The 27,259-nt window shown below is 57.8% G+C and overlaps 2 protein-coding genes across 9 annotated transcripts; one reads left to right on the forward strand and one right to left on the reverse strand.

Annotated features, from left to right (window-relative positions):
* Window positions 1–3,937: 3,937 nt before the first annotated feature.
* Window positions 3,938–6,571, reverse strand: INHA (inhibin subunit alpha). The gene is made up of 2 exons (XM_060151271.1): window positions 6,295–6,571; window positions 3,938–4,931 (listed from the first exon to the last, which is right to left on the reverse strand). Exons 1-2 carry the CDS (start codon window positions 6,554–6,556, stop codon window positions 4,099–4,101), a joined length of 1,095 nt encoding a protein of 364 aa, XP_060007254.1. The 5' UTR covers window positions 6,557–6,571; the 3' UTR covers window positions 3,938–4,098.
* A 789-nt stretch (window positions 6,572–7,360) lies between these two features.
* OBSL1 (obscurin like cytoskeletal adaptor 1) lies at window positions 7,361–27,115 on the forward strand. Of its 8 annotated transcripts, XM_060152007.1 has the most exons (22): window positions 7,363–8,662; window positions 10,206–10,475; window positions 10,560–10,811; window positions 10,977–11,279; window positions 11,452–11,748; window positions 13,013–13,285; window positions 14,343–14,615; window positions 15,257–15,529; window positions 18,337–18,609; window positions 19,640–19,915; window positions 19,989–20,276; window positions 20,465–20,740; window positions 21,363–21,632; window positions 21,772–22,044; window positions 23,059–23,325; window positions 24,107–24,219; window positions 24,759–24,915; window positions 25,093–25,254; window positions 25,560–25,664; window positions 25,966–26,235; window positions 26,726–26,767; window positions 26,967–26,998. In XM_060152007.1, the coding sequence occupies exons 1-21, from the start codon at window positions 7,651–7,653 to the stop codon at window positions 26,746–26,748; spliced, it is 5,706 nt and encodes a 1,901-aa protein (XP_060007990.1). In that variant the 5' UTR covers window positions 7,363–7,650; the 3' UTR covers window positions 26,749–26,767; window positions 26,967–26,998. The 8 variants fall into 8 exon arrangements, 5 of the variants coding, with proteins under 5 accessions (XP_060007992.1, XP_060007990.1, XP_060007986.1 ...); XR_009541054.1 differs by having other exon boundaries at window positions 7,362–8,662; window positions 25,980–26,235; window positions 26,726–27,071; XR_009541053.1 differs by lacking the exon at window positions 26,726–26,767 and having other exon boundaries at window positions 7,362–8,662; window positions 25,980–26,235; window positions 26,963–27,054.
* Window positions 27,116–27,259: the final 144 nt, after the last annotated feature.

The raw sequence follows: 27,259 nt of genomic DNA on the forward strand, positions 1-27,259 counted from the left end.
TTCCAGCTTCTAGAGGCTGCTTGTATTCCTTGGCTTTTGGCCCCCTTCCTCCATCTTCAAAGCTAGCAACATTGCATCTCTCTGACTCTTCCCTATCATCACAACTCTCTGACAGCAGCCAGGAAATATTCTCTGTCTTTAAGGGCTCATGGGATTAGATTGGGCTCACTGGATAATCCACAATTATCTCCCCCCACCTTAAGGTCTGTAGTAACCTTAATCACATCTGCAAAGTCCCCTTTGCCATGTAAAGTAACAAATCACAGGCTCCTTCTGGAGACTGCAGGAGAGAATCTGTTCCTTGCTTCTTCCAACCTGTAGAGGCTGCTGGCATCCCTTAGCTCATGACTGTATCACTCCAAGTCTGCAAGGATAGGTGTAGGGTCTATTGTAAAGGGCTGTTATACCACACAAAGCAAGTTGAACTTTGGGTAGACAAGTTTTTCATCACCTAAGGGACAAAATCACCAAAGAAGTTATCCTCTCCGCACCAGGTGTGACATAGACTGGAGAGGTAGGGAGTGACTGCTTAGAGACTGGTTAAGGAGGCTGCTGAATTGCTCAATCAAGAATCGCCCTTTAGAATGTACATTGGTGCAGCCACTATGGAAAACACTATGGAGGTTCCTTAAAAAACTAAAAATAGAGCTACCGTATGATCCAGCAATCCCACTCCTGGGCATATATCCAGAAAAGACAAAAACTCTAATTCAAAAAGATGCATGTACCCAGTGTTCATAGCAGCACTATTTACAGTAGCCAAGACATGGGAACAACCCAAATGCCCATCAACAGGTGATTGGTTTAAGATGTAGTGTTGTATATATATACACATATATATGTGTGTGTATATATATATGAATATTATATATATAATGGAATATTAGTCATAAAAAAGGATGAAATATTGCCATTTGCAGCAACATGGATGGACCTAGAGAATATCATACTAAGTGAAGTAAGTCAGAGAAAAGCAAATATTATATGATATCACTTATATGTAGAATCTAAAAAGTAATACAAATTAATCTATACACAAAGCAGAAACAGACTCATAGACATAGAAAACAAACTTATGGTTACCAAAGGGGAAAGGGAGTGGGGGAGAGGGATAAATTAGGAGTATGGGATTAACAGATACAAATTGCTATACATAAATTATATAGGCTACAGGGATTTACTGTATAACACAGGGAACTATATTCAATACCTTGTAATAACCTATAATGGAAAATAATCTGAAAAAATATGTATATAACTGAATCACTTTGCTGTACACCTGGAACTAACACAATTTTTATAAATCAATTATACTTCAATTAAAAAAAAAGAAGTTCCCTTTAAATGGCAAAATAGTGTCTATGTAGAGAGAGAGAGAAAGGGCTTGATTTGAGACATAATTAGGAGGAGGAACCAGCGGTACTTTTCTTTCAGCATCGATCCCACCTTTGTGTGGTAACTGCACTCTACTTTGGGGAAGCAGGTAATAACTTCACCTTGTGCTTTAGGCTCTGGACTCCAGGGCTAGGACACATGATCTAAGTCATTAACTCATTCTGTTCCCTCAGCCACCTTTCCTGGAGGAGCACATGACCCTAATCAGGACAGTCAGGCCACCAAGACCCAATCTGGGACTTCTATAAGCAAACTCCCTCCTGCTAGACCAAGTGGTGTGATGATGAGAGCCTGGAACTGCCCAGGCTGCCTTGGACCTGGGATGGAGCCCACTCAGGGGATGTAGAGCCTATAGCTGGATCCTGGTACAGTAGTGTCTTTTGACCCCAGAATCAAGCCATACCTTAGCCCGCTATGCCTGTGGACTTGTCATAAGCCAGTGATTTTTTTAATTCTATTTTTCTTTGGTCTAAGCCAGTTTGAGTTGAATTTTCTGTTCAATTTGTCTCTGAGTGAAGATTATTCAAAATGTCTCTAATGATTACCACAGGGAACAGGGAAAATCTCTGAAGTCTACTGCTTTTAGTCTCATGGCCAGGAGTGAAGACAGATTTTCTTAGCCACTGTTGGCCCCTCTTAGGGAGGGGTGGACATTTCTTCCTGACTTGCTAAGTTAGTGGAATCAAAGGCCTTAGAGACCCTGGAAGGGTGGCCCATCCCAGTGACTCCCAGACTTTAGGATTTCACAGATTTCAGCAGCGAAATTACAAAGAAAAATCTTAGGATCCAAATTAGAATTGCCAAGTTTTAATTTTGTTAAGTAAAAACTTAAAAACAAACAAACAAACCAAACCCCTACCGTCTACCATCACTATGATATCATAAAAGAAATAACATATTGACACACATACACAGGAAGGATAATTTTAGAATACAGGGCAGCCCTTTAGAAAGAATACCTTTGGCTTTGTGAAAGTTACTATGTGGCACTCATTTCTCTCACTCTGTATCAGATATGTGAAAACACTTCCCTAGCAACACCCATCTGCTAACTGGCCTAGTAGAGAACCCTGTGGCCCTAGGTAGAGTGTCCCCAGCCCTCAGATGACATCCACATCCCTGGCACAGGGAAAGTCTGGACATCACAGGGTCCTAGATGGCCCCAGCAGGACGAGGGAGCATCCTAAGCCTAGTAAGAGGATTGAAGGTCTCAGGGACAAGCCCCGCTCAGGGCAGGGGTGACCAGGCAAGGGAAGCCAGACAGGGAGAGAGCAGTGCTTAGATGGCCTTGAGGAAAATCTCCCATTCCCACCACTGGCCCAGCCCAACCAGCCCTCTCCCCAGTCCCCCGCCTGAGTGGGGAGCCCAGGGGCCCTGAGCGTACCAGTTGCAATGCTGGGTGTCGATGAAGGTGCTTGGAGAGACCCAGGCCTGTGAACAGGCGGGTTCCCAACTCCCTAGCAGCAGCATCAACTGAGACCGGGCCTCATGCAGTCGGAGTGGGCTGCCTTGGGGGCTCTGGTGCTGTGAGGAACAATAGCTCACCCAGCTCAGCTCAAGTATCGAGAAGGCATTAGCCTAAGGTGACAGGTTGGGATTCTCCCCCCTCCACACCCCTTCCTGGGACAGGAACTTACCGGCCCATTCCACACCCCGTGGATCTGGATTAGTAGGAGGGAGTCTTGTGTTAGCATAACTACACATTGCAGTTGTGCAGTCAACATCAGAAAGTGCTCTAGAGTTTCGATCTGAGGGACCTGAACATCCCCAACCCTCCCCCTACACACACACACACACACACACACACACACACACACACACACACACACACACACACACCCCTTAAAGGGAGACTGGATGGAACCTACTGGCTGAGAGCCAGGACCTAGGGCAGAGCAGGAGGATACTAAGACCAAGGGGAGAAGGAGGGGAGTGAAAAAGAAAGCAGGAAGGCCAGGGAAGTGGGGCCCGGTCAAGGTGGGGCAGAATGGACTGATAGGAGATGCAACGTGAAAAGAAAAGAAAAGGACTCTGTGCACTCTGGGCTCTCAGTGTGGGCACAAGTTCACACAAGAGCAAATGGTTTCTCTGCCTTTCCACCGTCTGACATTAAGGGCTGAGTTAAGGGATTATGTAAAGATACACAGGGCACATCTATAAATCGCCTGACCTTGAGCTAGGCATCCATCAGCTAGGGCAGAGTGTGGCAAGGAGGGGGCGATTAGGCCACTTGGGCGTAGGCACTATGAGGTGTGCACAGCAGGCCACCCAACCGACACATCAGGTCCAGCTTGTATGACGGCCAGTTCTGGCTCCAGAGTGGCTGTCCTGAGCTGGGAAGCACCTTTTTGTCATCCCCAAGCATTGTAGCTTCCTACCAGATACACATCCAATTACAGCTGGTAAACCCCACATCTCTGAGGTCAAGTGAGGCTGAGTGACCTGAGATCCCACAATCCCATGCTCCCGGGGCCCAGACCTCACCCCGACACACACAACGTGTCAGAGAAGCCTAAGAATACACACCGAGTCATATGCACTATGCTGTTTATTGTCACGTTACCCGTGGGACAGGGACGGGATAGGGAGGGGAGCCTCCAGGCAGAGAGGTGGAAGGAGCGGGGAGGTGGGAACCCTGCCCTTCCTCCAGGCTGGTAACGGTGGCGACTCGGCCACCAGCAGGACCCCCTTAGATGGACCCCCTTAGATGCAAGCACAGTGCTGCGTGAGCAGGTTGGGCACCATCTCATACTTAAAAGAGTAACCTCCATCCGAGGTGGTGCGGACACGTAAGGGCCTCATGGTCCCTGGGAGAGCAGCGCAGCAAGGCTGGGCCCCTGGCACCAGAGAGAGGGGCTGGACAGGGGTAGGGGGTGCCCCGGGGACTGGCAGGGACAGGTCCGGCGGGGTGGACAGCCCACAGCCCCCATGACAATAGTGGAAGGTGAAACTGGGAGGGTGCACGATCCACCGTTCCCAGCCCAGCTCCTGGAAGGAGATGTTGAGGGCCGCTCTGTGGCAGTCGGCATGCGCGGCGGGGTCCTCTGGAGGCCTCTGCAGCAGGCGCAGCGCGGCAGGAGACCAAGGCCAGGGCAGCGGGGGCGTGGAGCGGCGGGCTCTCTCCCCTCCGCTGGGAGGCCTGGCCCGAGTGTGGGCCACCAGGAAGGGGGTGGCCTCGGGCCGCGCTGAGCAGGAACAGAGAGGACAGTGCAGGAGGAGCACCAGGACGGGATGGGTCAGCAGAGGGAAGGCAGAGGCGGCCAGGTGCAGCACAGCCCAGCGAGGGGGTGCCTGGCCCAGTGATATGGGCACAGCTGTGGGACCCCCGGACGACAGTGCCAGGAGGCCGAGCAGGGGTCCAGAGCTATTGGCGGCTGCTGTCTCCTGCCTGTCCAGTCCCGTGTGGAACCACAGCTGGGCCGACGTCACCTGGCGGCTGCGTGTGTGCTGGGATGGCCGGAACACATATGTAAAGAGGCCCTCCTTGGCCTCCTGGGCCAGCTCTCCGGCAGCTGGCTTGTCCCCGAGGCGGGCACCTGTAGGAGGCAGAGGGAAGGGAGAGAGCAGCCCTGACTGGCAGAACCCGGGACCCTCCTCCTCAGCAGGAGGGATGTGGCTGCCACTCATAAGCTTGCCAAGCGCCCTACTGAGTGCTTTGCCAGAGCGGGACTCTCCTCAGTCTCAGGGGGAACTGACAGAGGCTCCCCGTTTGTTATTTCATCATTAAAGGACTACAAAAATACCAGACGTTGCCAACTTCTCTCTGAAGTGGTTTTACCAATTAATAGTCCCATCAGCGACGTGTAAGATGGCCTGCACTTTCTCCCCTCACCAAGGCCTAGAATTGATAGTTATATTTAAATTTTTGTTCATGTGATACTATGAAATGGTACCTTGAATGCTGTGTACACAAGCACTCGTTATATTACTCTTTATGTCTTTTTATGTGTCAGAAATATTGCATGAGAAAGTCTTTAAAATAATTCCACCTTAAAAAGGCAGGTTAACACCAAGAAGAAGGAGGAGAAGGAGGAGCGGGGAGGAGAAAGGATGTAACTCAGAACGAGGACAGTGCTTTCTAAGAAAATGCAGTTGGCATCCTTACCCTGACAGGTATATAGATGGCACCAAACGATCATGAACCAGCATGAGCTGAAGAACTGGCAGCTTGGGCTGTAGGGTTATGTGGGTTATCTCAATATAAACCTCACAATTGATCCATTTTGCAGATAAGAAAACTGAGGGTTAGAAAGATGAACTGTCATTTAACTGCTAAGTAGCCAGGCTGGGATTCTGCCTGATCCCAAAGCCACACTCACTGTGCTGCACGGGGCCCGAAGTGCAGGGAGGCAAGGGTTCCTCTCAGAGCAAAGCGGGCCAGATTACAAGAAAGTTTAGCCACAGGAGGGCTTTACTCATTGAGTCAGTGCAACATGGGGAGATGAGGAGAGAACTCAAGAGAAGGTAGACTAGTTTCCCAGCTAATCTTTCTCCTGCATCCCTGATATCTTCTCAAGTCTCAGCTACTTGGGGCTAAAGAAACAGTGTTTGGAGCAGGGAACAAAAGCAAAGATAGAAGGAAAGATGGCAGGAAGGGGCCCATGCCCAGATATCTCTGTCCCTAGAGACCCTTGGCCTCCCAGACGACTATCTCCCAAATGCCTCCTGTGAACCATGCACGCTAGATACACCATCTCACTTAATCCTGAGAGGCAGGCATTATTGCCCTTTTTACAGATGAGGAGACAGAGGCTCAGGAAGGTTCAGTAACTGGTCCATTACTGCAAGGCCAGTTGAGTCGCAGGTCTGGGATTCAAACGCAGACCTGCCTGGCTCCCAAGCCCCTGCAGTACCACACTGTTTACCAAAGTCAAGCTACCAGCTCCCCACCCTCGTTACCTGTAGCCGGGAAAAGGATGGCCTGGGAGACATCCTCTTCCTCGGGCTCAGAGCCCCTGCGCATGAAGCCCCTCACAGCATGTCTTCGGGGCAGACGCCTGACTCCAGGCTTCCCACCTTCCCCAGTCACTGCTGGGGCTCCCAACGCATCCAGGAACAGGGCCCTCACCTTGGCCAGGACAAGTTCGCGGTCCAGCTCCGGCCCATGGCAGCCATGCCCACCCCGTGGGGCCAGCAGCAAGAGAAGCAGCTGAGGCCACATAGCTCACCTGGCCCTGCCAACGGTGAACCCACACCCTGCCCCGTGCCCCTTCTGCCAGGGTCTGCCCAGGGCCTCCCCACTCTGCCCTCCCCATCCCACCACCCGCCCTCTTCTACCCTTCTCACCCCAGTCTTCCCCAGCCCTTCCCACGCCCCGCAGTCCAGTTGCCCCTGCCCATGGCATTGAGACCTCCTATCTCTGACGTAGATGTCTGTGGCCCTGAGCCTTATCTCCCACTCCCGCCAGGAATGTGGGGGAGGGGCTGGCGAGGGCTTTCACCCCAAGTGACCTGACCCACACGTACAACCCCTCCCCGCTACACACACACACACACACACACACACACACACACACACACACACACACACACACACACACACACACACACACACACACAGAGTCACAACCCAGCACCCAGCGCAGAGGTGACACCAGGTGGAACAGGAGCCTGGAAGCTGGGGGTCTGCCAGCTCCTAAAAGCGTTCCTTGTCAGGGAGACAGAGCGCGCCAGCCCCTCAGAGCTTCTGGGGCCCCTTTCAACCACGTAGCTGCTGGGCCAGTCCTGGGGGGAAGGGCTGGGGCGGGGGCTGGAACTGGGGCTAGGGCGGGGGCCAGGTGGTCCCGCCTGCTCTAAACTTGGCCTGGAGGAGCCAGTCTGGGCTCTCGTCCTCCAGCTGTGTCATCAGAGAATATTTTGGGGATTGGCAGCTGCAGGCGCCTCTGCCACTCAGGCCCAAGCCTGGCGGGCGGCTGGGGACCTGGCGGCTGGAGGTGGGAGGGAGGAGGGGAAAGAGGCCCTGGCTGTGGGAGGGGGCTGGGAAGACTTGGCTCTCCGGAGCAGGAAGCCAGGCCGCAGGCAGGGGAGTCTGAGGGGCCCCTCGCTGGGGAGGCAAACAGGAAGGACTGCCCCCTGAGCCCTGGGCCCCGGCCCGGGAATCGCCGCCGCCAGAGCCGCAGCTCCGGGCCGAGGGTAAGGAGGGGAACCGGGAGCGGGCGGCCAGGGGAAAGCTCCGCGAGTCCCGGCGCCCGGTCCCCAAACGCGCCCCGCCTCCCGGGCCCCGCCGCCGCTCCCGGCCTTCCCCCGCGCCGCCGCGATGAAGGCGGGCTCGGGGGACCAGGGGAGCCCCCCGTGCTTCCTGCGCTTCCCGCGGCCCGTGCGGGTGGTCAGTGGCGCCGAGGCCGAGCTCAAGTGCGTGGTGCTGGGGGAGCCGCCGCCCATTGTCGTATGGGAGAAGGGCGGGCAGCAGCTGGCGGCCTCGGAGCGCCTGAGCTTCCCGGCGGACGGCGCCGAGCACGGCCTGCTGCTGAGCGGCGCGCTGCCCACCGACGCGGGGGTCTATGTGTGCCGCGCCCGCAATGCGGCCGGAGAGGCCTACGCGGCGGCCGCCGTCACCGTGCTGGAGCCGCCGGCCCCCGAGCGCGAGCCCCAGCCTGCCGAACGCCCGCGGCCGCCGCCCGGGGCCGGGGAGGGCGCCCCGGTGTTCCTGACGGGGCCCCGGTCCCAGTGGGTGCTGCGGGGGGCGGAGGTGGTGCTGGAGTGCCAGGTGGGGGGCCTCCCCGTGCCAACGCTGTACTGGGAGAAGGACGGGATGGCGCTGGACGAAGTGTGGGACAGTAGCCACTTCTCCCTCGAACCTGGCCGCGCCGAGGGCCGCCCGGGCGCGAGCCTGGCGCTGCGCATCCTGGCGGCGCGGCTGCCCGACTCCGGCGTCTACGTGTGCCACGCCCGCAACGCGCACGGCCACGCGCGGGCCGGCGCGCTGCTGCAAGTGCAGCAGCCCCCCGAGAGCCCGCCGGAGGACCCGGACGAGGCCCCCAACCCCGTGGTGGAGCCGCTCAAGTGCGCGCCCAAGACCTTCTGGGTGAACGAGGGCAAGCACGCCAAGTTCCGCTGCTACGTGATGGGCAAGCCCGAGCCCGAGATCGAATGGCACTGGGAGGGCCACCCGCTGCTCCCTGACCGCCGCCGCCTCATGTACCGCGACCGCGATGGCGGCTTCGTGCTCAAGGTGCTCTACTGCCAGGCCAAGGATCGCGGGCTCTACGTGTGTGCCGCGCGCAACTCGGCGGGCCAGACGCTCAGTGCCGTGCAGCTGCATGTTAAAGGTACCGCGGCGCCCCCGGGCGGCCGGGGCCCTGGGGAGGGGCCTCCAGCGCCCTCCCAGACCCTCCTAACTCCAGCCCCACTCAGTGTCCAGAAGACGGTGGGGAGTAAGGGAGGCTAAGTATTAAAATGCCATTTCCCGCCCACCTCGCAACCCCCAGGGATTCGAATTTAGTAGGTCTGCAGGGTACCTACTCCAGGAACTTCTTAGCAAGCTCCCCAAATGATTCTAAGGCAGATGGTGGAAAACCACTCTTAGATAAAGGGCTTTAAGGAATGATTCATGTACAGACCCAGAGGGACCTACAACTCCTGTAGTTCACTGTTTTTCAACCTCTTTGTTATTTCACCAACCTGTCCCCGGATGGAAATCCCATCTGGGGCCCCAATAAATAAGACAGATAAAAAGATCATTTTGTGGGTGTAAACTTCTAAATCCAAATTTATAACATGTACTTATAAAGTCAGTCAGTGAGAACAAGGGGTCTATTTTATTGAATATACACATTTTAACCACACATAACTGGGTCTAGTCTGTGAGCCCTATGGGGAAGGCCTGGTTGCAGGTGTCACATTGAGAAATTCCTGATTCGCACCAAAGGGAGAAAAAAAAAATGCCCCGCAATTTTTGACTATTCACTCATTAGACTGCTCTCAGGTTTGCAAGAAGAAGAAGGTGAAGGAGAGGAAATTTATATATCAAAGTTGAGTCCCCAACAGTATTTAATAACTGCTTACATTGCTCATAAATAGAAAATTCAGGGAGGGAAAACACCCCAAACTCACACTGGAAGTTAAAGCTCTCCGTAATAGGAGTTCATCACAACTCATGACATTATACCCTCACTAGTTATTACCCAACTTGTTCCCTCAGAGGAAAAAGAGTTGGCAAATCTCCTGACCCCTGCCTGGCACGCAGTGAAGCGTGTGGCACCTGTGCCACAGTGATGGCCTCTTGGGTACAGTTTGAGGCGCACAAACTGGCCAGGCAGGGCTGAACTCTAACCCCCCGAGGAGAGAAAAGCCCCACATGATGACACAGCTTCCCAGAGCCGCATGACAAGACAGACGTGCTTCCCCAGCAGCCCAAGTGAGCCCACTGGCCGCTTCCATCATCCTGCTTTCTTTTTGTTAAATGCAGTTTTGAACGTGGTTAAAGTACTTTCAAAACGAAATTCAACTCAGACCTTTGCAGAATTGTGTGTGGTGCCTGTGAAGGGCCCCAGGGAACAATCTGAAAATCACTGATGTGGTCCAAGCCCTTCCATCCCTTTCTCCACTTTACGAGGAAAGAAACTGAGATCCAGGATCATGAAAATGGCCTTGGTCAAGGTGATGTGGCTAGCGAGTGTCAGGGTCAGATGAGAATATGGGTCCCCTGACTTCCCTTCTGGGGGTTTCTCTGATTTCACAATGACTGCTGGCTCTGGGAGAAGAGCAAATGGCCGGAGCTAATGTGGGTTTAGGCAGTAGGTGATGGGAGGAGAGTCTTTCTCCTGGTCGGGCCCTCTCCAGAACCTTCTCTGGTCTCTCCCTTCTTCACAGAGCCTCGCCTCCGCTTCACGAGGCCCCTGCAGGACGTCGAGGGCCGGGAGCATGGGATTGTGGTGCTGGAGTGTAAAGTCCCCAACTCCCGCATTCCCACGGCCTGGTTCCGCGAGGACCAGCGGCTGCTGCCCTGCCGCAAGTACGAGCAGATCGAGGAGGGCACGGTCCGGCGCCTCATCATCCACAGGCTGAAGGCAGATGACGATGGAGTTTACCTGTGCGAGATGCGCGGCCGGGTGCGCACCGTGGCCAATGTGACAGTCAAAGGTCGGCTGGCCAGTGGGAGGAGGCCGAGACCGAGGCAGGCAGATGCCCAGACCCCGGGCTGACGGACTCCCATCCGTGTCTCAGGGCCCATCCTGAAGCGGCTGCCCCGGAAGCTCGATGTTTTTGAGGGAGAGAACGCGGTGCTGCTGGTGGAGACCCGCGAGGCTGGGGTGGAAGGGCGCTGGAGTCGAGATGGGGAGGACCTGCCGGCCACCTGCCAGAGCAGCTCCGGCCACATGCATGCCCTGGTCCTGCCAGGGGTCACCCGAGAAGATGCTGGCGAGGTCACCTTCAGCCTGGGCAACTCCCGTACCACCACTCTGCTCAGAGTCAAATGTGAGGGCCTGAAAATCCCTAGGCAGCCTCCTCAAGGGCTGGACAGGAGGGTCAGGGCTGGAAGGTGATCAGATGCCACAGTCTGGGTTGGCAAAGTGGACTTAAGGTCAGAGGGCTGTGGGAGGCTGGCGCAGGGCTCGGACGCAAACCCTGCCTTTGTCTCAGGCGTCAAGCACAATCCCCCGGGACCCCCAGTGTTGGCAGAAATGTTCAAGGGCCACAAGAACACGGTCCTGCTGACCTGGAAGCCTCCCGAGCCAGCTCCCGAGACCCCCTTCATCTACCGGCTGGAACGGCAGGAGGTGGGCTCAGAAGACTGGATCCAGTGCTTCAGCATTGAGAAAGCTGGGGCCGTGGAGGTGCCGGGAGACTGTGTGCCCTCCGAGGGCGACTACCGCTTCCGCGTCTGCACCGTCAGCGAACACGGCCGCAGCTCTCATGTCGTGTTCCATGGGTCTGCTCACCTCGGTGAGTCGGTCCCGCCAGCCCAGGCTGACAACCGCTGCACCCCAAGTCACACCCTCCCCATCACCTTCCTCCCTTCCCTGGCCCTCAGTCCCTGTCCTGTTATATGCCTTCTACCTGCCAGTCTCTGCCCTCTGCCCCCTGGTTCTGATGGCCGAACTCTGTCCCATCTCAGTGCCCACAGCTCGCCTGGTGGCCGGTCTGGACGACGTGCAGGTATATGACGGGGAAGATGCCGTCTTCTCCCTCGATCTCTCCACCATCATCCAGGGCACCTGGTTCCTTAATGGGGAAGAGCTCAAGAGTAATGAGCCAGAGGGCCAGGTAGAGCCTGGGGCCCTGCGGTACCGGATGGAGCACAAGGGCCTGCAGCACAGACTCATCCTGCAAGCTGTCAGGCACCAGGACAGCGGGGCCCTGGTTGGCTTCAGCTGCCCAGGTGTGCAGGACTCGGCTGCCCTCACCATCCAAGGTTCGTGCAGGTGGGGACCAGGGTGGGCAGAGAGGGTCAAGACACAGAAGTCCCGTTAGCACAATGAGACAGATGCTATTGCTGCTTCTCACACCTGGGCCAGGAGAGTAAGGGGCATCCATGGTGAGCTAGCTCAGGTAGAGGGCTCAGTGATCCCGAGGTTCAGTTTCAACTCGTGCGCAACATATGGGGGACCCCTGGTTATCCAGCATCATAGCGAAATTCTCTGGGGCACTTTGTGCAGGGTTCTGTCATGTGTGTTATCTCAGAGACACAGACCTCGGCTCCGGGTCCCTGACTGCTTCCTGGCCTATCGCGTAACGGCTGACGCTATCGGAGCAACTCTCTGTGTGCCAGGCACAATCCTACATCGCTTTGTATATGTTAATTAGCACAATCCTCTCAACAGCCCTACAGGATGGGTTCTTTTGTCATCCCGTTTTACAAGTGGGGAAACTGAGGCACAGAGAAGTTCAGTGACTTGCCCAAAGTCACAGAGCTAACGAGTGCTGGTGCTGGATTATGAACCCAGGCGGTCTGGCTTCAGAATCACACTCTGCCACCTGGGGAAAGAGGGCAGGAGAGGGAATGAGGCCTCCCCGAGGACGACAGATCTTGGTGGGGGTCTGAAAGTGCAGGGAACATGCTGGCATTTGCCATTGCACCATTGCTGGAGTTTGTACGGCCAGTCAAGGAATTCCTCAGTGCCCAAGTGCAGGGCCTTGAGGTGGTTAGCTGCCAGCATCCCAAGAGGAGGACAAAGTGAGAAATAACCAGCAACCAGAGCAGCGTTTCTAAAGTGCAACCCAGGTTCACTAACATCAGAGTCATGTGGAGGCTGGTCTATAATGCAGATTCCCGGGCCCCTGCACGCTTGGGGGGAGGAGCCTAAGAATCTGCATTTTCAGCAGGCTCCCTGGGAATTCTTATGCACACTAAAACCACTGCTCTTAAGAGTTGGTCTTAAGCCTAAAACTTTTTTTTTTTTTTTTTGTCTGCGCCATGCGGCATGCGGGATTTTAGTTCCCCGACCAGGGACTGAACCCGTGACCCCTGCATTGGGAGCGTGGAGTCTTAACCACTGGACCACCAGGGAAGTCCCAGCCCAAAACTAATTTTTAAAACCAGCAAATGCATCGATGGCAATCATCCAGCCTGATGTGCCCACCCCCCTACCCTGAGCACATACCCTGGAGTGGGGTGTTTATTGGGGTAGCAGAGCACAACTAGGGTGCCGCACATGACCACACCTCTCCCCAAGCAGAGAGCCCGGTGCACATCCTGAGCCCCCAGGACAAGGTGTCGTTGACCTTCACAACCTCGGAGCGGGTGGTACTGACCTGTGAGCTCTCCCGGGTGGACTTCCCAGCGAGCTGGTACAAGGACGGGCAGAAGGTGGAGGAGAGCGAGTCGCTGGTGGTGAAGATGGATGGGCGCAAACACCGCCTGATCATGCCTGAGGCCCAGGTCCAGGACAGTGGCGAGTTTGAGTGCAGAACGGAAGGGGTCTCAGCCTTCTTCAGCGTCTCCGTCCAAGGTCAGGGACCGTGGCGGCCTGGGCTCCCCCAAGCTGAGGCTGACCCTGGGGGCTGTGTAAACCCTGCCCCCCTGGTCTGCCTGCTCGGGGGTCCCTTCCGAAGGGCCCTAGGGGGCAAGGGGACATGTTTGCAGATCACACTGCCCATGCACCACCCTCCAGCACACTTGGCCCCCATGTAGCCTTTGCGGGTGGGAAAGTGGGGGGGCCTCAGTTCAATTAAGGGAAGGGAGGTGGGAGCTAACATTTGTTAGGCACCTGCTAGCCAGTTCCTATGCTGTATACTTCAAATGTACACTTGCATTCAGTGTTCACAACTATGTGAGGGGCAGTACCTCTCCATTCACAGATGAAGCAGCTGAGGTTTAGAGAGGTTATGCAACTTGCTCACGATCACACGGCAGCAAATACCCTAGCTGGGTTCACACCCAGGACTGCCTATCCCACTGCCCCAGGCGGCCAGGGTCAAAAGGAAGTTTTAGGTGCAGTGGTCCAGAGGCTCTCAGAAGCCAGTACATGTCTGGCTGCTTCGGAACCACCCTGGAAGCCGTAAGTGCATAGGCTCCTCCAGGCCTCCAGAGCCAGAATATCCAGGACAGAGCCTGGAGATCCACTCTGGGAGAACAACTCAGGAACCACTGATCCAGCTCCATCTTCTCACTTTGAGTGGCCCCATTGCCAGAAGGTCCTCTGGCCCCTGCCTGAATGTACCAGTGATAGGGAGCGCTGCCCCACGGTATCACCACTAAATTGTTCCCACCTCTTCCCGGTCCTGCGATCAGCCCTCCGGGGGCTTCCTTGAAAAAGCAGCAAGTACGGCCCTGATGTGACCTCCTCTCAGCCTAGACAAAGCCCTCTGTGTCCCCAGCCAACCCCCTCTGATCCTCTGGGAACTCACAGAGCCCTCCAGTGCCATGTGATCTGTCACACCTCACCTGCCACGCCCTCAGTCATCCGTGTCATTGCCCCAGAGCACCCCACCCCAGCCAAGCAGCCAGTGTGCACTCATGTCTCCTGTTTTGGGGTATCTGTGTGACCCCATCTCTGCTCCCCCCAGACCCCCCCGTGCACATCCTGGATCCCCGGGAGCACGTGTTTGTGCACGCCATAACCTCCGAGTGCGTCATGCTGACCTGTGAGGTGGACCGGGAGGACGCCCCCGTGCACTGGTACAAGGACGGGCAGGAGGTAGAAGAGAGCGACTTCGTGGTGCTGGAGAACGAGGGGCCCCATCACCGCCTGGTGCTGCCCGCCGCCCAGCCTCCAGATGGGGGCGAGTTCCAGTGCGTCGCTGGGGACGAGCGCGCCTACTTCACCGTGACCATCACAGGTGGGGCTCCAGGCAGTCCACAGGAGGGGGACGGTGTGCCCTGCCCCTGCCTGGGCAGCTGGTACACTCCTGGGCCACTGTTCCCAGCCCCTGCTTCCCTTCCCCTAGCTTTCTCCCCAAACCATGCTCTGCACCCTGAGGTTCAGTCACCCGCAGAAAAGGCATTGTCATAAACACACCAGTCACAGCTACATCAGTCAAAGGAAAGCCTGCCTTCTCTGTTCTGAAGATCTTCCAAGGGGAGCTTTAGGGGTGGCAGTGCTACCACAGGGCAGGGTCTAGGGTGGGTGCGCCCAGGCACTAGAGGGGTCAGAAGGTCTGAGGCCTGCAGGAGACCCCAGCTCCATCTGGGCGCCCAACCCTCCTCTCTCCAGTCCTACCCTTCGTATTGTCCCTGTCCCAACCCAGAGAATGTAAAGAGTTTCTACAGCCGAGGCCGACACCACAGTCCCCACTGTGCCACTGTGCCCCAACTGTGACTGACTGTCCGAGCAGCTGTGAGCCATGGTCCGAGGGAAGACCCTCTTCTTCAACACACAGCCCACCTTCCAGGAGTAGGGAACAGGCGTGGATCAGCTGGGGCAGCCAGGCACCTCGGCCCCAGCCCCTGACGCCCGGCCACAGCTGTCCCTGTCCCCCAGATGTCTCCTCGTGGATCGTGTATCCCAGCGGCAAGGTGTACGTGGCAGCCGTGCGCCTGGAGCGTGTGGTGCTGACCTGCGAGCTCTGCCGGCCCTGGGCCGAGGTGCGCTGGACCAAGGATGGCGAAGAGGTGGTGGAGAGTCCCGCGCTGCTCCTGCAGAAGGAGGACACCGTCCGCCGCCTGGTGCTGCCCGCCGTCCAGCTGGAGGACTCGGGCGAGTACTTGTGTGAAATCGATGACGAGTCTGCCTCTTTCACCGTCACTGTCACAGGTGTGGGCCCACCCCAGCTGCCCGCGGTCACCAGAGGACAGTCCTGAGCCCTTGCGGGAGCTGGCCACATAGCCCCTAGCTAGCATGTGGGGGAGGGGGGAGGGGGGCTGCAGGTGCATGGACCGGGGGGCCCTGCCCGGAAGACCCCAGGGTCTGTGTTCAAATAAGCAGGCTCCTCCCCGGCGCCCGAGGCCAGGAATAGCTATCCTCCACCGGCTCGTTCACTGAGCACTTTCTATGTGCCAGGTACTGGGCCAGGTGCTGCAGGTCACTGGTGCGTATTGCAGACGTGGTCCCTGCTCCCAGCTGCCAGAGAGCTGGGGAGTCAGCCGTTAACCAGGGGTCGCAAACGGGCAGTCCCTAGGGCCCCATACAGCCCACAGATATGTTTTGTTTGGCCTGCAGAGTCTTACCAAAGTCAGGACAGTTCAAATAACAACCCGGAGTTATGCGTCCTCTTGAAAAAGCCGAAGACCCGGCGCCTCTGGTCCCGCTTCCCCCCTTGGCGACGAACAGCTGGCGCTGAGTAGCAGCTGCCCCTGTAACACGGGGCCCACATTCCTCTGTCCCACCCTGCCCGCTGTTCCTTTTTGCTCCCCCCAGACCACTTCAGCCACTGACCTTACCTTACCTGGCCCCCGTGGGCATTTGAGTTTGCGACCCCTGTGTTTAACCAATAAACACACAAATAAATGTACAGCGACACCTCGTGACAAGTGCTGTGAGGGGTGAGGTCTCAAGAGAGCAGGAGGTCAGGGAGGGCCTCGGGGAAAGTCGGTCGCCGTGCCACCCGGGGTGGGCTCCGGACGGCCACTCAGCAGCTCACAGACGCGCGCGCGCACGTCCCTCCGGGAGTGCACAGACTGGCAGGAGAGCCGGGCACATTAGAGGGTCTCAGAGTGAGGGTTGCCAGGTGTCGTGATAGGGTGCAGTGGGTACCCAAAGCTGGGGGCTGCTGACCTGGTTGGCAGGCAGGAAGTGCCTTCGAAGTGGCCATCTGGAGCAGCGGCTGAGTTAGCTAAGTGGGGGTCAGGGTTTGGGCTGAAGGTGTGGGGAGAATGTTCCAATCGGGAAAGCACAGGAGGACTCTGGAAGTGACGGTTCAGTGCCAGAAACTTTGGGACTGCAGCCCACAGCGCCAATCCCAGCGTGTGTGAGGGGGATGGGGAGGGTGGGACCTAGGCAGCTCTGGGCGGCACAGAAGAACCCACTGGCTGCACTGGAGCGACCATCCTGATGCTGGCATCATCTGGTTACCCTGCCCTGTCCCTGCCCTGCCCTAGGAACAATGCTTCAGCCTAGGCTTGAGCTACTTAGGGCCCCCCGACTCCCTGCACCCCAGAAGCACACAAGTCTCAAAGCCGAAGAGGCCTTTCTGCACATATTCTGTCCCGTAGTGAATCCCTTCAACCTCTCCCGCCCCAACCCCTGGCCAGACATAATGGCCGCAGACACACACATTGCAGCTCATAACTGGCCTCCCCGCAAAACACCAGATTCTTCGTGAGAGGCTCACACAACACACCTTGTGTGGACCAGGAGAATCAAGTCTGATGCCAAGCTGTGGGCCACAGCTGTGCAGGCACCCCAGCCGCATGGCTGCACCCCATTCTCAATCCACTGCCTCCATCACCTCCCCCACCACTCAGGCAGCCGCACTCTGCAATCTACTGGTGGTGCTGGGCCTCAGAAAACCAGCCTGCATCCTGTAGACTCTTAGAATAAGCCCAGTTAGGGAGGAGGCGGAGGCAAGGGCTCAGTGTGCACTGGTGGGCACATCTGCCCTTACACGCCTCTGCAAAGACCTAGACCAGGAAGCTAGCAGTTCCCCAGCCCAGCCACAAGGGGGCCAAATGCTAAAGGAACACGAAAGTGTGTGTCCTGGAGACTTGATTCTGGGAGACCTCCAAGGTACGTGAAAGCATGGGCAGGCCCGGGCTCAGTGCACTGGTCACCACCAATATTGCCATGGCTCCTTTCTGTGAAAGACTGACCACTCCAGAGCAGCTGGAGATGAACTCCTAGAAACAGCATTTAATATCCCTGGGGAAATCTTAGGTGTTGACAACTCATGCACAGATGCAAAATTCATTACTGTTTCCTGCAAGCCTTGGCTTGGAGTCCTTACCACTGCTTGCAGAGTCTGACCCTCCCTTTATCAGATGGTAGTTCTTCCTCCTGCCCTCGAGTAGGTATAGCCAGCTATGACCATAAGGAAGTTGCTTAATCACACCATGCCTCAGTTGCCTCATCTGGGAAATGGGTATAAAATAATACCTACTCCTTAGGATTGCTACGAGGGTGTAAAGTGCTTATGACTGTTCCTGGAACTCTAGCAAGCTGTATATAAGTACTTGCTATTACAAATCCACCATCCCTTATCCACAATTCTGAAATTTAAAAAAAAACTGCTCAAAATCAAAACGCTTTTTGTAAGTTTGGTATTAAAAGTCATTTCAGTAAAATCTGAACTTAACTCTGTGAAGCTATTTGTACTTTTTAAGTAGCCTGCTTAGGGTGAATCTGTATGTTACACGGCAGAAATGTTAATGTGATTGATTATGGGGGGACCACAGTGGGGGCTGAGGGCGGTAGGTGATGTATGATGAACGCACCATTTCTGGAATCGGAAGCATTGTGGATTCTGTAGCACTTCTGGCCCCAGGGATTTCAGAGAACAGATTTCGGGCCTATTATTATCCTTATTACTCTTATGATTGTGGGTGACCGGGACTTCATGCTGCCAGATGGCTCCAGGGAGACTGACGGTGAGTTTGTGACAGGCTGTGGTTGTCCCCACTCTACAGAGCCCCCGGTGCGCGTCATACACCCCCGGGACGAGGTGACCTTGGTCGCCGTGAGCTTGGAGTGTGTGGTGCTGATGTGTGAGCTGTCGCGGGAGGACGCCCCCGTGCGCTGGTACAAGGATGGGCTGGAGGTGGAGGAGAATGAGGCCCTGGTGCTGGAGAGTGATGGGCCCCGCCGCCGCCTGGTGCTGCCTGCTGCCCAGCCCGAGGACGGGGGCGAGTTCGTGTGCGACGCTGGAGACGACTCAGCCTTCTTCACTGTCACCGTCACAGGTGGGCGGTCTCTGGGACACCCTGGGGAGGAAAAGAGGCAGGAGGCTGAGGGACAGACACCCAACCCTCCCAGTTCTTGCACCTTCAGGGTCCCTGACTGCTGCACACGGCTCTCCCCTTGTCCAGCCTTCCCCCTCCCCCAGCCTCCTCATTCTCAGCCATTAGAGAGCCCTGACTTGCCCAAATCATACCAGGACAATGACCAGAGACCTGATGGAGAGAGCCCAGCAACCAGGAGCACGTATTCATTCACTTATTCAACAAATGCTGATGCTCTCGGCACTGTGCTGAATGCTGAGGGATACAGCAGTGAACCAGGGAGAGTTATTCATTCACTTATTCAACCAATGCTGATGCTCTCGGCACTGTGCTGAATGCTGAGGGTTACAGCAGTGAACCAGGGAGAGTTATTCATTCACTTATTCAACCAATGCTGATGTGCTCGGCACTGTTCTGAATGCTGAGGGATACAGCAGTGAACCAAGGAGAGTTATTCATTCACTTATTCAGCAAATGCTGATGTGCTCGGCACTGTTCTGAATGCTGAGGGTTACAGCAGTGAACCAGGGAGAGAAAACCTGTCTTTATGGAGCTTTGCCTTCTCGTGAGAGTGGACAGGCAGCAAATAAGGAAAATAGAGGGGTTTTCAGGTGGTGATCGGAGGCAGAGCAGGCAAAGGGGATAGGAAGTGCGGGTGGGGTAGGGAGGGATGTGCATCGGGGTCAGACAGATGGGCTGTGAGTGTGGGTCTACCTCTTTTTTTCCCGTGTGACCTAGAGCAAGTCAGTTCTCTATAAAGAGGCTTCAGGTCCTCATCTGTAAAGTGAAGCCAACAATAGGGAATGTCAGGAGTAGCTGAGCAAAGAGCTGCAGTGCGCTTAGCACAACACCTGGCACACGGTGAGTGCCCACGGATTGTAGGTGGCACCGTTCCCGAGAGCTGCACTGCAAAGGGCTGAGAATCCAGTGGGGAGGCAGGTAGAGGCCTGCTGGCCGAGCCCACTCTCCCCTCTCTCTATCCACCCACCAGCCACTCCAGAGAGGATTGTGCACCCGGCGGCCCGCTCCCTGGACCTGCAGTTCGGGGTTCCAGGGCGCGTGGAGCTGCGCTGCGAGGTGGCCCCGGCTGGGTCCCAGGTGCGCTGGTACAAGGATGGGCTGGAGGTGGACGCGTCAGATGCCCTGCAGCTGGGTGCCAAGGGGCCCGCTCGCACCCTGACCCTGCCCCACGCCCAGCCTGAGGACGCCGGGGAGTATGTGTGCGAGACTCGTGATGAAGCCGTCACCTTCAACGTCAGCCTGGCTGGTGGGTGCTCCCGGCCAGCCAAGGTGCGGGAGGTGGGAGCATCACCGAGCTGATACCGCTCCTCTCTGTCCAGAGCCCCCCGTCCAGTTCCTTGCGCCAGAGGCGGCCCCCAGCCCGCTCTGCGTGGCCGCCGGCGAGCCGCTGGTGCTGAGCTGTGAACTGTCCCGGGCTGGCGCCCTCGTCTTCTGGAGCCACGACGGGAGGCCGGTGCAGGAGGGCGAGGGCCTGGAGCTCCAAGCCGAGGGCCCCCGCCGTATCCTCTGCATCCGGGCTGCAGAGCCGGTCCACGCAGGCCTCTACACCTGCCAGGCAGGGGCAGCCCCGGGGGCGCCCAGCCTCAGCTTCACCGTCCAAGTGGCTGGTGAGTATAGCCCGGGCAGGAAGCCTGAGAGTCGCACCCCGAAACCCATGAGTCTCCCCCTTCTCTAGCACACCTGGCCCACCCCCTGCCCCACTGCTTTCGGTCCCTTTCCCTGTCTTGCCTCCCACTGCCCTCCTCCCAGCCCACGAGCCACTCCCTCCTGGTGACCTCCGGCTCTGAGCCCACAGAGCCCCCCGTGCGGGTGGTGGACCCCGAGGCAGCCCAGACGAGGGTTCGCAGCACCCCAGGCGGGGACCTGGAGCTGGTGGTGCACCTCTCCGGGCCGGGAGGCCCTGTGCGCTGGTACAAGGACGGGGAGCGCCTGGCAAGCCAGGGGCGGGTGCAGCTGGAGCAGGACGGGGCGAGGCAGGTGCTGCGGGTGCAGAGGGCCCGGAGCAGGGACGCCGGGGAGTACCTGTGCGACACGCCCCAGGACAGCCGCATCTTCCTCGTCAGCGTGGAAGGTAACAGTGCACCACTCACACCCCAAGGGCCACACGCCTGAACCACTCTGGGCCCCCGCGCCCCGACCCCACCTCTCTGCCTCTGGCTCCAACCCATGCATGCGTGACTATTCCTGGGATGAGGGCTCAGGGCTCCCTTTTCCAGGAACCCTCAAATAACAGGAGGGGCACGGACCAGTGGTTAGAAGCAGGGCTCTGGAGTTAGCGCCACCCACACCAGTTTCCAATCTGGATTCTGCTTCCCAGTAGTTGTGTGACACTGGCAACTTACTTAAACTCTCTGAGCCCCAGCTCCAAAGTGGAGGGATAATGCTTGTCCTATAGGGCTGTTGTGACAGTTAAATGAGATAAATTGGGTCCACAGTAAATGACCTACTATTACTAGGGAGTCAGAGAGGTGGGTGCCAGGCCAGCATTGGGCGGAGGTGGCTAGGAGTAGCAGGGCGTTGACGTCTTGTCCTTTGAAACACCTCATGGCTGACACACAGTAGGTCCTCAGGAAGGTTCTGTTCAATAACTGGAGGATGAGGGCCTGTTACTGGAGGTGAGGGGATGCAAAGGGGATGAGGAGGAGGGAGGCGGAAAGACCCAGCCCACCTCACTGCCTGACCCCACCCCCCAGAACCACCGCCGGTGAAGCTGGTCTCAGAGCTGACACCACTCACTGTCCACGAGGGTGATGATGCCACGTTCCGGTGTGAAGTCTCCCCACCAGACGCCGACGTCACTTGGCTGCACAATGGGGCCATTGTCACCCCAGGGCCCCAGCTAGAGATGGCCCAGAATGGGTCAAGCCGCATATTGACCGTGCGAGGCTGCCAGCTTGAGGACGCGGGGACCGTGACTGCCCAAGCAGGGGGCACATCCACAAGTGCCCGGCTCCACGTTCGAGGTTTGGTCCTGATGGAGACACAATAGTCTTGTTCCTGAACCTATTCTCCCAGCCCCGGCCATGACAGGGGACAGATCCCTGAGAGGGAGCAGGGGGTCAGCCCACCAGGCTCCACGGCCCCCTCTCTCTTTCTCCCCAGAGACGGAGCTGCTGTTCCTGCGGCGGCTGCAGGACGTGCGGGCAGAGGAAGGCCAGGACGTGTGCCTCGAAGTAGAGACAGGCCGAGTGGGTGCGGCAGGGGCCGTGCGCTGGGTGCGAGGTGGGGCACCCCTACCACCCGACTCCCGCCTGTCCACGGCCCAGGATGGCCACATCTACCGCCTCTTCATCCACGGCGTCGTACTGGCCGACCAGGGCACCTACGGCTGCGAGAGCCACCACGATCGCACCCTGGCCAGGCTCAGCGTGAAGCGTGAGTGCCCCGTCCTCTCCTAACACATCGCCCGCTCTGTGGCACAGTCTCTCCTGGCTGGCCCAGGGCCCCTCAGACCCCCACCAAAGTGCCCCTCGCCACAAGGCAAGTCAGCCCTGGCTGACCCCCTGGAGTGTGACCTGAAGCAGCCTGCCCAAAGCAAAACTCTTCTTTTTCTAATGTTTTCTATTTACCTTAGAAGTCCATGTGGATTTTGCATTCCATTTCGTATGTCCAAGTTGGCTTTGCTATAAACGTAAATATTATACTCCAGAAAGACTTGCCGTGTTTATCCTTCAGTCACCTGCACCGGGATACATAGGCCCAGCTGAGAAGTAGGGATGGGTGGCAAATAGCACCCACACCCCCAAGATGGTGTGGTATTAACTGTGTGACCTCATGCAAATTACTTACCTCTCTGAGCCAAGTTTTCTTTAAAAAGGGTCTTTGGGAACATTGATTGGGATAATATGAGAAATACCCACAGAGAGCTTGGTAAATGGTTGTTGGTGGTGTGTATACTCTTCTAATTTATTTAATTCATTTAATCACAATAAACCCATGTCTCAATGCTATTAACCTTGTATAGCTGGAGAAACTGAGGCCCAGAGAGGTCAAGCAATTTGCCAAAGGTTACACAGCACACAAACTATGCGGCAGGGTCCAGTCCTGGTGTGTCTGACTTCAAATTCTGTGCTTCCTCCAGTGTCACAGCACCCCTCACCCAAACTCCTCACCCCCCTAACCACACATCACCCCCTTCATGTATCTCCTCTCCTAACCCTAGTAAGCCCCTCTCTTCACCCAAGTCTGAATGGCTCTGCTCCCTTCTTCCTGCACCCTGGTTCTGAACTTAGTTCTATAAGGCCTTACAAGGTTGGGTGTTAGGGGTGGTGCCGGCAGAGCCAAGGTGTGTGTGGCGGGCGGGGGGGGGGGAGGTGGGGAGGGGGGCCCGAAAGCCCCGCCCAGATTTGGAGCCCTCATCCTCCCTCTTCCCCCATCTCCTCCCACTAGCAAGGCAGCTAAGGGTGCTGCGGCCTCTGGAGGATGTGACCGTCATCGAGGGGGGCAGCGCCACCTTCCAGCTGGAGCTGTCCCAGGAGGATGTGACCGGGGAGTGGGCCCGGGGTGGAGTCCGGCTGCAGCCGGGGACCACGTGCCAAATTCACGCAGAGGGCCACGCTCACTGCCTGGTACTCAGTGGCCTGGGCCTGGCCGACTCGGGCTGCATCTCCTTCACTGCGGATGCCCTGCGCTGTGCAGCCAGACTCACTGTGAGAGGTGCGGCCTCTGGAACCGCTGCCTGCCTGCTGACAGCTCTGGGTGTGATTCTACCGATCCTACTACCCGTGTGGCCCCCACTGACCCTGTCCCAGTGTGGCCCTCACTGACCTCCCTGCCAGAGTTTGACTCCCCTGACCCTTTGGCCATGTGTGGCCCCAGTGAGTGCCCTGCCTGAGTGTGTCTCCACCAACCCCCCCGTCCCAATGGACCACTGACTGTGCTGCTGTGAGGTGCTTGTGCCGGTGTGGTGTCTGTCTGCCTGACCATGGCCCTGCTGGCCACTCTGAGTGTGAGCCCACTGACCACGCCTGCCTGCTGCAGCCCCCTCTGCCTGTCTGAGTGTGCCCCTCTCACCACCCAAGTCCCAACAATCCACTGACTATGCCAAAGGGTGACTCCATTGGCAACTCTGTTTCAGTGTCCCCCATTTTTGTTTGCAGCCCTGGTCTGTTCCCCACCGACCACATCTGCTCTAGGGTTCCCCCATTGCTCCTGTGAGCCCATGGTGTCCCCCCCTGGCCAGTGTCTCCTGTCCATTCCAGCCAGTGTGGCCCCCACTGACCACGTTTGCCTATGGGTAGCTCCACTGGCATCTCTGCTCCAGTTTCCACTATGCCCCTCTAGCCCCAGCATGTCCCCCCCACTGACCAGCATCCCCTTTGGACCACTTTGTCCCAGCATGCGCTCCACTCACTGGTGGCCTCTGTTGATCACCTTGTCTAAATGTGCCCACCAGTGACCCCTTGTGCCCAATGTGTCTGCCTTCTCCCACTCCCAGAGGCCCCAGTGACCATTGTGCGGGGGCCACAGGACCTGGAAGTGACCGAGGGTGACACAGCTACTTTCGAGTGTGAACTTTCCCAGGCCTTGGCTGATGTCACCTGGGAGAAGGTCAGAGCCCAGCCCCAGCCCAGCCCACCTCGGCATCATAACATCAATAACAACCCCCAACAGAAATAACTAATACTCCCTGAGCCATGCGCCTGGCACTGTGCTAAGATTTACTCTACATTTAATCCTCTAAACCTTACAGCAGCCCTATGAGGCAGGTCTTATTATCTCCATGTTATCTATAAGGAGACTGATGCGCCGTGGGGTGAAGTATTGCCCAGGGGCAGACGTAGAGCCCATATTTGAATCCAGGTTTCCTGGTCCAGAATCCACACGCATGGCTGGTATAAGCAGTACATGACTCTAGGCTTCCCACACCCGTGGCTCCCTTCTCAGCCCTAACGTCCCCAAAGGGTGACACCTTCCCAATGAGACTCCTGGCGAGGTCCCGGAAGGCGCAGCACGGCCCTGCTCCACAGCATAAACGTGCCTCGAAACCGCTTGGCACAAACAGAGGGAGCGGCCGCCTACGAGGAGGACAGGGGCCGTTTGTGCCCAGACGAGCTTTCACCGCGACCCTTTGCAACTCCCGCCCCCAGGACGGGCAACCGCTCACCCCCAGCCCTCGGCTCAGACTCCAGGCCCTCGGCACCCGCCGCCTTCTCCAGCTGCGGCGCTGCGGTCCCTTGGACGCCGGGACCTACAGCTGCGTGGTGGGGATGGCCCGAGCCGGGGCCGTCCACCTGGTGGTTTGCGGTGGGTACCGGGCGCTGCCCGGGCGGGGCACTGCTGTGGGTGCGGGGTCTGCGGACCGGACTTGCCCCGTGGTCCTGCTCTGGGGCGTCTAAGGAGGGGAGCGGGGGGCGAGGGCGGGGCAGGGTACCGCCCCCTCCGCTCCGCCCCGCCCACCTCACGGCCCCGGCTCCGCCCCAGAGCGCAAGGTGTCTGTCCTCTCCGAGCTTCTGTCGGTGCGCGCCCGCGAAGGCGACGGAGCCACGTTCGAGTGCACCGTGTCGGAGGTCGAGCCAACCGGGAGCTGGGAGCTCGGAGGCCGCCCGCTGAGACCCGGAGGCCGCGTCCGCATCCGTCAGGAAGGTCTGACCGACTTTCTACCCGCTCTGGCCCCTCGCTGCCCCGCCCTACCAGGATAAGTCCCACCTCCAGGTCAACTGGGCCCCGCCCCACGGCCCAAGGAGCAGTCTCTCGATCTCTCCCTGGGCCCCAGCTCTGAGCCCTCGGTCCTGGACCTCCCCTCTTACCCCTCGGCATCTCAATTCCGCCCCGCCCAGCGCACATTTACCGCGTCCGAACCGACCCGGGGACCTACTCTGGCCCCACCCTCATCCCCGAACCCTCCCCAGAGGCGGCTCCGGCCTCGCTAGCGCCCCCTTCACCCCCAGGGAAGAAACACATTCTGGTGCTGAGCGTGCTGCGCGCGGAGGACACTGGTGAGGTCCGCTTCCAGGCGGGACCCGCCCAGTCCGTGGCTCAGCTGGAGGTGGAGGGTAAGCAACTGGGGCATGGACGACCTGGAGTGAACACTGTCTACCCCTGGAACTGGCAAGCTGGCGGCTGGTCCGAGGAACCCTACCTTCCCCACCCCTTCCTCCCGGGGCTCTCCGGGGGCGGATCACAGAGAGCAGTGTATTTCCTGGGGACCAGGAGACTTTGGGTTGAGGGTAGAGAGAAACGGGGTGGTGGCATAGAGGTCTAAGACCAGGAGTGGAAGCCACAGCGGGAGGGAAGATGCGTCTCTCCTCCTGGGACCCAGCGTGTCCCTATTAAGCCCTCATCCTCCACCCCCAGCATTGCCTCTCCAGATATGCCGCCGCCCCCCTCGCGAGAAGACAGTTCTGGTCGGCCGCCGGGCGGTGCTGGAGGTGACTGTGTCCCGCTCGGGGGGCCAAGTGTGCTGGTTGCGGGAGGGGGTCGCGCTGTGCCCGGGAGACAAGTACGAGCTGCGCAGTCATGGCCACACCCACAGCCTGGTCATCCGTGACGTGCGACCTGAGGACCAGGGCACCTACTGCTGCCAGGCCGGCCAGGACAGCGCCCACACGCGGCTGCTGGTAGAGGGTGAGTAAAGCCGACGGGGCAGAGGTCAGAAAGGCAGGCCGGCTGGCCAGGGATCTCCTAGGAGCTGGTGGGCTGAGACACACCTCCTGCAGGTTTTCCAAGACTTGGGACGGCAAGCTGGTTCTGAGATGTGTTGGAGGTGTGGAATGGGGAGGCGGGAGTTCACAGCCAGGGCTGAGGAGAGGAGGGAGTCCCATGTTCTCAACAGGAACCACTTGGTTCAGGGCAGCTGTTTCCACCTTTCTACACCCCTTCCTGTCCGAGCTTCTCCTTACTCCCTCCTGCCTCTGGACCATGTTCATCTCTCCTGAATGCCCCATTTGTAACCAAGTTCCTCTCCTTCCCACCTACCAGCCCCTGGTCTGTGCCCCCCGCCTGTCCCTCACCCTCTCCTGCTCTCTGCCCAGTTGGCTCCTGCCCATCTCAGCAAGCTGCGCTCCGCCCGGGCAGAGGGCTTCTGCTAGTCCCATTTCTTTCCTCTTCCACTTAGGAGGTGCCCCCCTCTCCACCTGAACTCCTGTGTTCCCTTCAGGTGCCTACCTTTCCCCACCTCTGACTGGCCACCCTCACTTTCCTGCCCCCACAGACAGCCCTGACAGAGGCCTAGAAAGAGTGGTTCAGAGGGTGAGGGCCCAGCTCTTGCTGTGTGGGTGCCCAGGCTCTGCCAGGGGAGAGGATTGTGGTGCCCACTGTCTCCCCAGCCCCACTCGCAGTCATTCCTCCGCAGGTAGCTAGGAGGACCGAACCAGGCCAGGCGGGTGCCCTCGGACAGCTTGGAAGGCGCATGCCCTTACCCTGGGAAGGGGTGGGGAGGGAGGGGAACCAGAGGTGTTGGGAGACAATAAAAGTGGTGCAGCCCCTTTCCTGGCTCTCTGTGTGACGTGGGAGGGCAGAACTTGCCTGGAGCCCCTGTGTAGTGAGTGACACAGGGGACCAAGGGCTGCAGTGCTTCCATCTTGGCCCATGGAAGTACCAGCCATCAAAGACCACCACTCCTGGCAGAAGCCTCACAGTTTGGCACGTT

Source organism: Lagenorhynchus albirostris, chromosome 6, assembly GCF_949774975.1.
Source record: "Lagenorhynchus albirostris chromosome 6, mLagAlb1.1, whole genome shotgun sequence".
In the NCBI taxonomy this organism is placed as follows: Eukaryota; Metazoa; Chordata; class Mammalia; order Artiodactyla; family Delphinidae; genus Lagenorhynchus; species Lagenorhynchus albirostris.